Source organism: Erinaceus europaeus, chromosome X (genome assembly GCF_950295315.1).
Source record: "Erinaceus europaeus chromosome X, mEriEur2.1, whole genome shotgun sequence".
Taxonomy (NCBI): Eukaryota; Metazoa; Chordata; class Mammalia; order Eulipotyphla; family Erinaceidae; genus Erinaceus; species Erinaceus europaeus.
The window spans coordinates 7,394,709-7,409,014 of record NC_080185.1 but is presented as its reverse complement, the minus strand read 5'-3'; the positions used below and the strand labels follow the sequence as shown (position 1 = coordinate 7,409,014).

At 42.4% G+C, this 14,306-nt stretch overlaps 1 protein-coding gene across 4 annotated transcripts in view; it reads left to right on the top strand.

The window, feature by feature from the left end:
* The first annotated feature begins 211 nt into the window (after positions 1-211).
* The window catches only part of AFF2 (ALF transcription elongation factor 2), a 637,776-nt gene continuing 623,681 nt past the window's right edge, over positions 212-14,306 (top strand). For all 4 annotated transcript variants that reach the window (XM_060182897.1, XM_060182895.1, XM_060182896.1 and 1 more), the window contains exon 1: positions 212-607. In XM_060182897.1, the coding sequence (XP_060038880.1) occupies positions 561-607 (47 nt within the window). In that variant the 5' untranslated portion in view covers positions 212-560. The remainder of the gene's footprint in view (positions 608-14,306) is intronic.

The window sequence follows — 14,306 nt, the reverse complement described above, 5'->3', positions numbered from 1 at the left end:
GACAGGGTCCACGACCCCGCCCCCCGAATGTGGCGCGGGGTCCTCAGCTCAGCTGAGGCTGGCAGCAGCTGATTTTGACAGAGGGGGTGGGTCGCCCCCTCCAGATCCTGGCCAAGCTCGGCGCGGCTCCATGTCGCGGCTTCGGGCCGCCCAGGCTCCGCCCCCGCGAGTGTGAGTGTGTGATGCTGCCGCGGCCGCCGCTGCCGCCTGTGCCGCCGCCGGTGCCTCCGGTGCCGCCCGTGCCCGCGCCGCCTGGCTCCCGCGCCAACGCCCCGGCAGCCTGCAGCCGCCAGCCGGGCGGCCCCGCCGGCCCCAGCCCGCAGCGTCGGGGCGCCGGGCGTGCGGGAGCCGCTCAGCCTGCGGAGCCCCCAGGCACCCGCCGCCGCCGCTGCCGCCCCAGCCCCGCGCCCGGCCCCGCCACCGCCCATGCGGCGCGGGCACTTTTAGCCGCGCGGGAGGCCCGGGGAGTCGGCCCAGGAGCCCCGCCAGCAGCCGCACGGAGCGCCAGCAACGCAACCCCGCAGCCCAGTAGGACGCCTGGCCCACCGCCGCCCGCCGCTATGGATCTATTCGACTTTTTCCGGGACTGGGACTTGGAGCAGCAGTGGTAGGTGTCCTTTCGGGGGGCCACCCCCTAAAAAACCTTCCTGCCTCGCGCGGGTCCCCGGGCCGGGCTGGGCTGCTTGCCTTTGTTAAGAAGAGCCTGGGCCGCGGCGGGGGCGCCCCTGATGCCCCCCTCCCCCCTACTTGCCCTTCCTTCTCCACCTCAGGGCTCGCCGCCCAGACGTCTCCTAGTTCGGTGCCCTGGGAGGAGGTGCGGACACAGGGATGGATGCGGGGCGCCACCGCGCCCGCACCTGGCACTCCTGGTCCAAAGAGTTGCTTAGGTCCTGATTTCATGGGGTGCTTGCTGCAGGGGACCCCCGGGACCTGGATTCACTAAGGGCTGGCCAGGCCAGGCTTCTGGCGCCCCGATGCTGCCTGCCCGAAATGCTTTAACTTTCCAGGTGCCCAGCGTCCGGGGACTGTCTGGGCACGGTGGTCCCAGACCCCCTCGCTCCCGCGGTGGCCACCGCCCCCGTCGCCACCTCCGTCCCCAGCTCCAGGGCTCAGCGCCCTGGCGCAGCTTGGTTGCTCCAGGGGCCGCGGCGACGGGGGCCCCGGGTCCAGGTCAACTGGGTCAACTGGGCTCTTCCTCCTAGGCTGAAGGTTTTCTAAGTTGGCCCCTCAAGTCTGCTGCTGAGACGTGGATGCTCAGTTAATTAGAGGCTGGACCTCTGGACCTCCGTCCGTCCGCCTGGAGCTGGGAGGCATCGCGGTTTAGTGCGCTCTGCCCCAAACCCCATAAACTTGTCGCTAAGAGGTGGGTGAGGATGGTGCAGAGGTGACGGGAGAGCCGGAAAGTTGTTCCTGTCGAGTGATGCACGCGTGCTTGTGCGTAAATAGCGATCTCTCTCTCTCTCTCCATCTATTCACTTAAAAAATGAGAAAGAAACTTTACCTTCTGTAGCAAACCTTAAAATGCTGAATTTGCCATGATATCTTAACGTGCCAGTCGACAGACCCCCAGCTGCCCCCACCTCCTACATCTGGGGTTAGATGGGAGAGAACTGGGTGGTAAGCGACTTCACATCCCACTCTTGTTAATTCCTTTAAAAAATGTATTTAGAATGGTCTTGCCTTACTGAACGATTGTGCGGGATCTTTTGCAATGGTAAACTACTAGTGGCCGTTGACTATGAATGCTGTGCATTTTTACAAGGATTTCCCTTGCTAATGTGATATTTTGGGCAATTTCCTCCCTTACAAAAAGGTCATAAGCTTAGCCAGTGGCTTCATTATGCCAATCATGAGTCCTTTCGTCGCAAATCCAAGATAATCAGAACTTAAATACATTTTATTTTACAACAATTCCTAGCAGATCCTCGAAGCCACACATTTCACTGTAGCACAATTAATCTGTAAGACATTTTTAATGGCATGAAGGATTTTGTAAGCTCAGTAGAAAACCTTCACATTATGGTATTAAAAAATAACCATACTGGTTTTATTTAAAAGTAAAGATCACAATAAAATCACTGCTCAGTTGAATATCATGCTCTCCCACAAAGCGTTTACTCTGCTTCGTTGATTGATTTTGCAGACAACTGATAACTATAGCATTAGTATTTGCATAAAATTTGCCTAATATATAGTCTGGGTAACATAATTAATTTAACAGGCATTGCTATAATTGATTTTGCGGGTGTAATTCAAATGTTAAATATATACACGGTATTAGAATTTTAGAGGCTTGCTTGTTGGAGTCTTTCAATTTCTGTTTTATCTTGAGTACAGGCAGTTGTGTATTTCATGGGAATGGTCTCTTCAGATTTTATTTCATTTTTTCAGGAAGATTCACCCCCCCTTTTTTGAAGTCTTTCTTCCTATCTTATCTTACAGAAAACGCAAAATCAGAGAGCTGGAGAATTAGCTCAAATGGTAGAGCGCTCGCTTAGCAAAATCAGTTGTTCTCTAAATCCCTTACTATGTCACATCAGTGAAAAAGCATGTAGACTTGGATACAACCTGGGGATTATTTGACATACCAGTTAATTAGTATAGCGTGCCTGCCTCCATAAACCTGCCTTCTCCCTCTGTACACCTATTTCTAGGAAAATTGCTCCTTCTGACTGTCAGCTTGTGCAGGGCAAGCTTCCTTAGGCACCTGTGTTAGTAAACATTCAGAATTCTTTTTTGCTTCAGTGTTTTATCTGCCCTGACAGAGCAAAGAAACAGGCATGTGCCAGTTGTGGATGTTTTGCCTGGAGAACTGTGCCTTGCCACACTCTCCTTGGCCATCTGAAGCAGGCCAGTGACATGTTCTCTATGTGTTGATTATTCTTCTTTGGGAGTTAGTAGTGGGTTCATGAGGTGGCATCTGCTGCCTCCCTACCCCTCAGGTGCAAGGAAGGAAAAACCTACCACCAAAGTTAAGCTTCTCATTTACATTGGATGTTCCCTCCATGTTTACTTGTGGAACAACAAAAATCTCTGAACTCTCTACTAAAAACCTAGAAGATTGTCTTGACCAAAAAAAAAAAAAGAGAGAGAGAAAAGAAAGAAAAAGAAAAGACAAGAAGATTAGGCTGGTAAAATGAACCAAAAAAAAGCCCCTCATTTTCCTAGGCATAATGAAGACACACATATTTTATACATATAGGCATATGTTTTATTTGCAAACATTTGCCTGGAGTAAAAAAAAAGTGCCTGTCCATTTATAAACAAAGCCATTTATCAGGATGGCTGAAAATGTTGAGGTGGGAGTAGGGATGACACTGAAGTGTAAGTGTGTGTGTGTGTGTGTGTGTGTGTGTGTGTGTGTGTGTGTGTGTGTGTGTATGTGGGTATTATGTGTGTATGTGGTTGTTGTGTGTGTAGTGTTTGGGAGTCCTCTGTGCTGGCTGGAACACAGACATGGGTTTCACACACTGCCAGTCTTGTAATGGGTCATGCTCTGGACTCACTTAAATGGCCAAAACCCAAGTTCTTTATCATTCCTAAGTTCTTTATCATTCCTGGATGAATGAATACTGTTCACCTGAGTCTTGAGTTTAATATTCACTACTATGTGAAAGACCAGGAAGGCACAGATGTGTGTCTGTCTGGCCCCAAACACACATACTTTCTCTTACAAAAAAGATGAGGTAAAAAAAAAAATCCCAAATCTGATCATTTAAATCATCGCATGGAATTGCCTGTAGTTCCCAGAAAACGAGTGCTTGAGATGTCTGGCGGTCATGTGACTTGATTTGGACATGTGTTGCTAGCAGTGGAGATGCTATTAATTCCCAAGTTAAGGGAAGAAGAGGCAAAACCAGAGGGCCTCCAGAGCATGCACTCTTTCCGTGCCCTAAGCCTCCCCTTCCCCAAATCGATGATGAAATGCTTTGTGGCAGGCTAAGTTTCTTTGTGGGGATGCTTACCTTCTTTCTTTCTTTCTTTCTTTCTTTCTTTCTTTCTTTCTTTCTTTCTTTCTTTTTTTTTTTTTATGAAAAGACATACCATCCAGAAAGGACTCCATTCTGAAATATGCAGCTGAAAAGGGAACCAACATGCTAGCACAATAGAAATGTTTGAAAGCCTCATGAAAATTGTTGTTCAGCCCTTGAGGCCCTAACTGGTTGTTCTCTGGAAGGAGGACATCAATTGTTTGTAGTTTTTATGTGATGTCTCACAAGTAGCCTAATTAGAGGCAAGCTTGCAAACAGGGCAGTTGTACAGGAAGAGGCTTAAACTCACTAAACTGTTACACAAATAGAAAGTTCAAAGGTCTGTGGGGGACTGTCAGGACTGGGAAGAGGCCATGTGATGGCCAGGCTTCTCATGGGTGAAGACAGCCCTGGTGCCCAAACTTCTTTCCCGTGTGTGTGTGTGTGTGTGTGTGTGTGTGTGTGTGTGTGTGTGTGTGTGTAAGCTCCTTGCTCTCAGACAAAATAAAGTGTTCAACTCCAATCAGGCAGGTCTTCCTGGCACCTTTGTGGTGTGATAGGTCTGCTTCTGAATGGGAAAGTGGGTGAGAGAGCCAAAGAGAGAGGGAGAGAGGGAGAGAGGGAGAGAGGGAGAGAGGGAGAGAGGGAGAGAGGGAGGGAGGGAGGGAGGGAGGGAGGGAGGGAGAGAGGGAGAGGGAGAGGGAGAGGGAGAGGGAGAGGGAGAGAAGAGTAGAGAAGAGAAGAGAAGAGAAGAGAAGAGAAGAGAAGAGAAGAGAAGAGAAGAGAAGAGAAGAGAAGGCATGGCCTTTCTCATCAAGGGACACTAGGGATGCAAGGATGGCTGGCCTCTGTTTGGAATAAGACACTCAGATTGTCAGAATTTCTCCTTCTCTAGCTCCATCCACTTAATCTTCCCCCTTCCCCTCTGTCTTCCATTTCTTCTTCTAGCGTTTGCCCTTCTTCCGTAGCCAGTCAACAGTGTCAGGTTGAAGGCTGTCAGGAGCTGCTTGTTGCTGGCTTTGAAAGTGACTGGGATCCATGTGGATTCAGTCGGCTAGGAAGGATCGTCAGTTTCCCCAATAAATGGGTACTCACAGGATGCCCCACGAGAAGGTCGATCCAATGCATCCCTGTCTTCCATTAAAAGCTAATAACTCTGCTGTTTCCCTTATTCAAGAAGTTTGCCTTCTCCTGTGAGATTGGTCTCTTCACTTAGGGACCCACTTGGGGTTATGTCTTAGGGGAGTATATGGAGAGGAGAGACTCCATAAGTGATATGAGCTGGTGATATGGCCTCCCCCACTGAACCCACTCAGTAACTCCCTCCAAAGAATCAAAGCTTTTTCAGTAAGTCCAAAAACACAAGCCTATTGGACAAAGAAGAAAATTATCCCACTTTAGGAATCAGTTTAATGATATATGAATTGTTTTGCTAATGATTCAGTCAAGCATTTAATGACTTTAAAATATACAAATCAAGATTGAGAAAGACAACCCCAAAAATGAATCTCTTATTATAGATACAAATGAGAATCCAAACATTTAAGCATTTTGTAGATGGTTAAAAATTATATTGTATTTAAACATGCTAATTATCGTTGAATAGAAAGGGATTTAATGAGTTGAACCCTTATTCCATACCCATCATTCTTAGCTACTATAGTTTCTTGCATGGAAAATGGAAGATGGTCATTTATAGAACCAAGAAGCATTAGTTCTATGACTTTACAGTTGTAGATTTTACTTCATAAATGGAAGCCAAACTTGATGAGCTTGTCCTATAGCCAAAACAATGGGTATATTGACTACATTTTCACTTTTAATTTTATCCATTTTACCATCTGTGATATAAAGAGATTTTAGAATGTTGTTTACATATTATCAGAAGAAATGCATCACTGATTAAGGAATTCAAGAGTATAACTTAAAGAAACTCTTTTCATGGCCCTGTGCATTTATTTTGCCTTTGTGTGTAGAACACTTAGTCATCACTGCTACTATTATTTCAGGACTTTTGCTGTGCCTCAAGATTCAGTGATTCAGTGCTTTCAATGCTCAATCTCATTCCATCCTTCAGACAGCTTTATGAACTAGGACCTGCTATGACCTCTGGTTTACAGATGAAGTAACAGGATCACTAGACACTCACTGATGCAACCCAGCTTCTAGCCTAGAAGGAACTGACTCCCCCAGAACCTGCACTATTGAACTGATATACTTTCAGAGGCTCCCCAACATGTGCAGTGCTGTCCCAGAAATCATTTCACGTGGTCTTCGTGAATCAGGACATGCAGGTGTTCTTCCCATTTTGCAGATGAGCAAACCCATCCTTGGATAGGCTCACTCAGGCTGCTTAGTTATAGACCTAGGTCAGAAATCCACATCTCTTCATTTCCAGGTCAGATGCCTTTACACACACACACACACACACACACACACACACACACACACACACACACACAGCCTGCCTTTTTGTTGTTGTTGTTGTTGTTGTTACCACATGGGTCTGAGCATTTAGCTAACACTAAAAAAATGTGTTGGATTGCTCACTCTACTTGCATAAAATATTCTCTAGAAGTACCATGTAATCAATTAGCAAGGGAATTCTGCTTTTTTTCCCCCTTGTAATTAAAAAAAGGGAAATTCACATAGATGTCCCATTAATGAAAATATATGAAATGGAAATTATATCTATATCTAATTTATCTATATACTATATCTGCATATCACTATATTGCAAAAGTTTAGTTCTCAAACACTTGGCATTTAAATTTGAATGCCCTGATTTTCAAGATTTGACACTTGGACATAAAGATTATGGCATATGTGTCTAACCGATTTGAAGCCTCAAGAAATAGGAATAGAAGGTAGGTAAGAATTCTTTTTAAAACTTTGTAATTTGTCACATCTACTATTTGTTTTGATCTGCTATTAGTTACAGGGGTTTGTCAGGACTGGCACCCGCAGCTCTATTGTATATAAGAAAAAACTTAAGTTCAGAGAGGTTAAGTAATTTGCCTATGTTTGCAACAGCAAGTGGTGTTTGTTGCTCTTTTCACTGTACCTTCATTGTCACATTAAGTTGTTTATGTTTAGTATGTTTACATATCCACATTGCTTCCTAGTGGCTATCATCTAGCATAACACCTTTTCCATTACAAGTGCCAAATAAACTTCTCTTGATTGATGTTAAGAATCCCATCAACTCAAAGTCTGTTTTAGTCAACCACACATACATTCTCTTTAACTTTTTTATGTTATTTATTTTCTGTTTTTTGGCCCTTGTTTTTTATTGTTGTTGTAGTTATTATTATTGTTGTTCTTGATGTCGTCCTTAGGACAGAGAGAATTGGAGAGAGGAGGGGAAGACAGAGAAGGGGAGAGAAAGATAGACACCTGCAGATCTGCTTCACTGCCTGTGAAGCGACTCCCCTGCAGGTCGAGAGCCGGGGGCTTGAACTGGGATCCTTGTGCTTTGCACCAAGTGCTCTTAACCCACTGTGCTATGGCCCGACTTCCCCCACACATACATTTTAAAGATAGTTGCTCAGTAAATCCTGGTGATAATGTCAACCCTCTGCATGTTTGATTGTTATCTTTTGAATGTCTCTTAGCTAGTTTGATCTCTTTTTTTCCTCCAGAAAATGACTAGAACAAACAGTAGCCACAAAAGAAGCTTACTAGGAAAAAGCAAAATTAGAACCTATGTTCTCTGTTGGTGTAATTAAAAAAAATTGGATGTGGGTGAATTATATGGATGTGTGAGAATTGAGAAATATAACTTTTAAGGCATAGGGTAAAGGAGTGAACAGATTGGTTTTGTGTCTTTATCCGTAAGGAGAATGTTAAGGAAGAATGTGTGACAAAAGTCTGAAGAAGAATTGAGTGATGGGAGAATTGGGATTCCTCCAGCTTTCCTTGAGTTTCAGTCTTTATGACTTGTATTTCATCACGAGAAGGCTGTTTTTCTACTTAACTGTAGCAGAGCCATGTCATAAATTATCATGACTGTTAAACAAAGGTCTAGCACCAGGTTCTTCTAATGTAAAACTTTTATGTTGCACTTTAATGAAATTTTATATGCACGTTCAAAGCAAGACACACTTTATACTATGGAAAAGGCGATGTTCTGAATTGTTGGATTTATTATAAAGTACATCTTTTTCAATGACCTCAGCTGCTAGCATCCACCTACTTACTGAGCTGAGAAAAATTATCTCAGTGCTTAAATAAAATGGCAGGATTGAAGCAGGGATGACAATACTACTACAGCTAGAAGCTGGTTTTGATTATGGATTGCTTAGTTTATAGAATGATGTTTTGTAGACCTGTACATTTTTCTTCATTTAGAAAAGAAAATCATCCCATGATTCAAATTAATCTTTGGTTTTGTTCATCAGTAAGCATGTATAGTCTATGAAGGTGTAAACACCACCCATTGGGAAATAAGCTAAGGAAACAGGTTTTGTTTTCATGACAGACTCAAAATCACTCATCTGTTTATTTTTCCAGTGTTCCTTTTGATGGAAAGAAAGGAAAAGATAAAAACACATTACTTCTAGCCTAGGAAGATTGGTTTGTTTTGTTAGATTTTCAAATAATAGCTCTCTACACACTCTATCTCCAGTGAGAGACCAATCTCAGTGGCAGATACTGGTTCACTTGGTGGCTTTGATTACACCATTCTCTTGAAGTCTGCTTTTGCATTTTGTCGGCAGCCATTTTCACGAAATAACACTGAAACTATGTGTCTTTAATATATAAATAAAAATAGAGACTCTATTTTATCTTACAATAGTACTGACATTGTACTCTTGATTTTAATAACCACTGGAAGAAGTTTCACTAGAGACTGCTATCTTGTTGGCCCTATGACTAGATCTCACCAGGCAGAAAGAGCACGCCCTGAGGTCATCTCAACCTTGTGGCTGAAATAATATGTATGTGACAGTCTAACTATATGTTATACAATGAAAAATGTAACCACACAACCTTTATTTCTCTCTCCATGATGTGAAATAATTTCTTAATAAATTCATTTTCCAAAGGGACTGATTGTTTCATGCCAGGATGGCACAGCTACAATAAGTAAATTAAACTCCATTGTGATGGATGTTTCTGATGAACTGTCATAGAATCGGAGAAAGGTCTCATCAATTAGCCATTATTTATTTACTTGAAAAATATGTGGATCTAGATCAAAGACATTAATCAATTCTTTGAACCTAGTGCTTCAAGGGTGAAGAGTTCTTAAGGATAGTCTAGTCCAGAATCTAGGATGGGAAAATGACTTATTCAAGAACATACACACAAGAGACAATACTATCTGGAGAGTCTGTGTGTCCTAGTCCAACTCAATGAAGAAGTGTTTCTGTTATGCACCTACAGTATGCCTAGTGCCTTGCTTTTACTTTTAAGGAAATATGGAAGGAATGTACAAGATGACATGGACTCACTAACTTGGCATCCAGATGTAGTGAGAGATCTGGGGCAATAGTGTGACATGCATTTATGTCAAGCTGGAATTCAAGGAGAGGGTGAGAAAGAAATAATAGAAGCTAGAGGTGGAGAGTTAGTCCTTGCCAAGACCCTAGATACACTTTTCATTTTAATAGCCTTGTATAAAGTAAAATGGAAAGTCAGATATTCAGATCATTCAGAAAGTTAGGGAGCAGCTAGCACCAGCTATTAAACAGTTGATTTGACCCTTAAGTTATCTGGTTTGACAATAACTCATGTTCTTCACACAATTGTTAAGGTTCAGTTTTGCTGAGTGTATGGACAGTTCTCATTGAAACTGACTTCCATTTGCCAAGGGACAACTTCCCAAATCTTGACAACTATTTCAACTGGCTAGGCTATCTAAATACTTGTGTGAACTTTTTTCAAAGAAATTATAAGGGAAAGCTTGGGCTCCATAGGAGTAGGAGCTGTTTCAGATTGTTCACCCTGATAAACTATAAAAAGCAACAAAACCTCACCTGAAAGCTCAATAAAATATAACTGGGATTTCTTCAGAAACTTACTAAGCCACAGGTGAGTGCAGCACTTGTGGCCAGTGGTTGGAAAAGGAGTGAGGGAGAGAGTCTCAGAATTCAAGAAGCCTTACTTACTGATTGATGGCACCTAACTGGGAGTTACCCAGCAAAGTATATGACTAGTGGCAGGAAGATGGCTCTGGGTGCTTAACCTGTGAACTGAGGGAGAACAGAATATTGAACCACCCACAAAGACTCCCTGATGTTTAAACAAACAAACAAAAAACAGGTTCTAGATGCTAACATGATGCCAATCAGACTTCTCTGGGCAGAAGAACCCACCAATGTGTCCTGGAGCTCCGCTTCCCCAGGGCCTCACCCCACTAGGGAAAGAGAGGCAGGCTGGGAGTATGGATCGACCTGCCAACACCCATGCTGGCGGGGAAACAATTACAGAAGCCAGACCTTCCACCTTCTGTACCCCATAGTGACCCTGGGTCCATACTCCCAGAGGGTTAAAGAATAGGAAAGCTATCAAGGGAGGGGATGGGATATGGAGTTCTGGTGGTGGGAATTATTTGGAGTTGTACCCCTCTTATCCTATGGTTTCTGTCAGTGCTTCCTTTTTATAAATAAAATTTTTTTTAAATGTGGTTAAAGTTAAAGCTCTTTGATCAGCTCAGGCTCCCAGAGCTGGCTACAAAAATAAATCCCAGCCAACTCTGGCAGCCTAGCAAGGGATTAACAGCTGCAGTGTTTCACTCTGGGATTGAGTTAAAACAACAACTGTTTAAAAATATATATCATAAAAACTCACCAATTTACAACTGTGACTTCTTAATTAACTTACGTATCCACAATAAGTACAGGCAGGTATGATCTTTGGATAGAAAAGGAGTGAGAGAAGGGCTCTCAAGACTTTATAAGCTGTGCTCAGTGGCATCTGATGATATTCTGGTACTTGGAAAACAGAGTACATGGCCAGAAGAAGAAAGGAAGGGAATTTGGGGGGCCTTAAACTCTGAATTCAGAGGTGTCAAGATATTGAACTGCCCACAAGGACCACAGAATTTATGGCGAAAGCCTGACAGCGAACATATCCTGCATGGGCTACATAGGCATTGGAACCACCCTAGGGTAATAAATACCAGTTTCTATCTGAATACTCAGGAGAAATGAAGTTTACCATGTTGTTACCCCCCACCCCACCCCAGAAGATGGAACCACAATAAGGAGAGTCTATATAGGCATCATACACACTAAACATGCCTGGTGACTCAAGATTAAATATCACCCCCACCCAAACATATAGACCTGGAAATCCAACACTTTTGCTACAGCACCTCCTGCTGGCACACCAAAAGCCATGCTAAATGTGTCAACAGAAATGTACAATAACACTGACAGAAACTCTGAATTATTAGAAAGACAAAGATCTGGAACAATGAGAGATTAAGTTCAGAAAATTTATTATGAAATCCTATCAAGGTGTGATTACCCTACAGACACAGATTCAAGAAGAACTCACAGATAATTTTATAGAAGAATTACAAAGTACAGAAAAAAAAAACCACCAACCTCCAAATATGACTGCAGGGTGTGAAGGACACTTTGAATGCAGTTCAGGCTTAAGGAAGAGGCCTAAGAAGTAAACTAAATATGTGAAAAAGAGAATATTAATGCTAGAAGACACAACCACCACAATCTGTAAAAGCTGTTGGGTAGGATAGGTTTAGGAAAAATGAAGAACTTCTCCATCAAATAGAAGACTTCATTAGATAGATGAACTGCCAAAGTTATTTAGATCCCTGAGAAAGAAAAGGGTAAAGAAGCAGAGAACATATTGAAAGAAAATATAGCATAAAATATAGCACAAAGACAGATAGGAAACATTTACACTAAGCAGTATGATTATAGAAAACTATCCACATAAAATAAATAAACAAACAGGAAAAAAGAGTCAACAAGAGCATAAAACAACATAAAAAACAATAATGGCTATAAGAAAATCACATTTCTCAATAATCACCCTAAATGTGAATATTTTGAATTCACCAGTCAAAAGATTCAGAGTGACTGAATGGATTAAAAAGTAGCATCCATCTAGTCTATGTCTCCAGGTAAAAGAAACACAGACAAACAGGCTCTGGGTGACAGGCTGGAACTAGGGAGGTATTCTAAGCCAATAATGTAAACAAAACGGCAGGAACATCTATTCTAATATGAGATAAAATGGACTTTCAGGTAAAGAAAGTGAAAAGAGGCAAACATGGACACTGCATATTGGTCAGAGGATCAATCCAACAAGAAGGCATGGCCATCCTTAAAAATATATCTTCCATACATATATACTATATATATGTGTGTGTGTGTGTGTTTGTGTGTGCATGCACGCGAGTGTTTATATGTATGTATGTATTATTGACCTTAAGGGAGACATTGAAAGCAGCACAGTATTAGTTGGAGACCTCAACCCACCACTCACAGGAAGACCATATCATCAGGACAAAAAAAAAATAATAACCTTCCTCTTTCTCTTTAAAGCCCATACATCTCCCAGTCCAGGAACCTCTAGGGTGGGGCTCACTCTCCTGCATGCTTCTCTCAAGTCATACCAACTGATACTGCATCTGCTGGTCCCAACCTAAGCAATACAACCAGTACCAGCTCAGCATGCTTCACTTAGGACTGTGTCCAGAGATGTCAGGCTTGGATTGTCAACTCTTCAGCTTCATTACTCTGGTGAGACCTTTCCTAGCTCATAGAACTTCTTAATTCCATGTTGGGTGGTGCACATCCTAACAAAACCTCAAAACCTAGATATAGACCAGGGCTCATGAGATAGGGTATACGTACATGAACCCGTAAGTTAGGAGGAAATATATACAAAAGGGCACAATAATTTGCAGTGACTCAATAAATGCAGCAAACAAGTAGAAAGACATAAAAAGACACCTTAAAGTACCTAATGAAACAGTGTCTACTTAGACCTAGATGCCCTCCTCACCTACCTCCTATTACACATCCCTCAATCACTTCAAAGCTAACCTTGTCAGACAAAGGACTACAAAACCTGAATGGGGCAAGAGACTGGCGTACTTTAATGATGACTCTTTAGTCACTACCAGACCGCCATTCTCACCACTATCACTGGTCATCTCCATCAGGAACAACATAATGACCCCTCTGTGGGCCCCTACAGGACCTTGCCCTTAATGTGTATCACTAATAGTAGGGAATGTTCCATTCTCTGAAGGGAGGTTGGACAACATACGCTATCTGAGGAAGATGGGTCCTGCAATTAGTGCAGCCTGGAATGTTCCTAGCTGTGACTGTAGAATAGGAAAGCTATGAGGGGAGGGGATGGGATATGGAGATCTGGTGGTGGGAATGGTTTTGTCAAAGCTTCTTTTTTATAAATAAATAAAAAATAAAGTAAAGAAAAAAAAAGAAAATTACTTGAGAACAATGAAAATGAAGAGACCAATTACCAGTCCCTGTGGGATGTGGCAAAAAAAAAAAAAAGCCCTAAAAGGGAAATTTATAGCAATAGACGCCCATATCAACAAACAAACAAAAAATCCTCAAGTAACCTTCCTAACATCACAACTGAATAACTAGAAAATGAGCAACAAAGGGCCCAAAAAATGTCAGCAGGAAAAAGAGAATAGTCAAATTCAGATTTGATATTAATGAAATAAAATCCAGAAGGACAATCCAAATATTAATGAAGTCAAGAGCTTGTTTATTTACTTCACTTGGATACTGTGCTGGGTCTCAAAATATCAAGTGTAGGTGTCAAAGGACAGTAAGAAGTTAACAAGGAAAGTGGAAACAAGCATTTGAGGTGACATTGTATATGTGACAGGCTCTAATTTGTGTTATATGATTTCTCTATTTTATAGGACAAGGAAACTGGGACACAAGGGTTCAGAAGCTTGCTCAAGGCCACATGGGTAATTCGATGTAGAACTGAAGTTAGTGTACAGTTCATGTGAATCCCTCACTTCATTGCATACCCATGGCTATGGTCCCCTGGGAGAGATGTGAGAATAGTGGCATGTGTTTCATGCAATAGTTGAGGTTGAAGAGGGCTTTGTTACTCATCCTTAGTATTTAAAGTTCAACATTAGCTTTAGCTCCATAACCAAATATGAGGTATGTCTGATCCAATGCTTATACTAAATAAGAGATAAACAAGCCTGTTACTGTTTGACATAAGCACCAGATTCAGTGCCTTGATGAAGAGTCATTGGTCTATGAACTTTTACTTAATTCATACTTGATTAGAACATGAACTTGATGGGTATAGAAACCTGCTGGTTGATTTTGTCGTTGCTACAGTCACTGTGCTTAC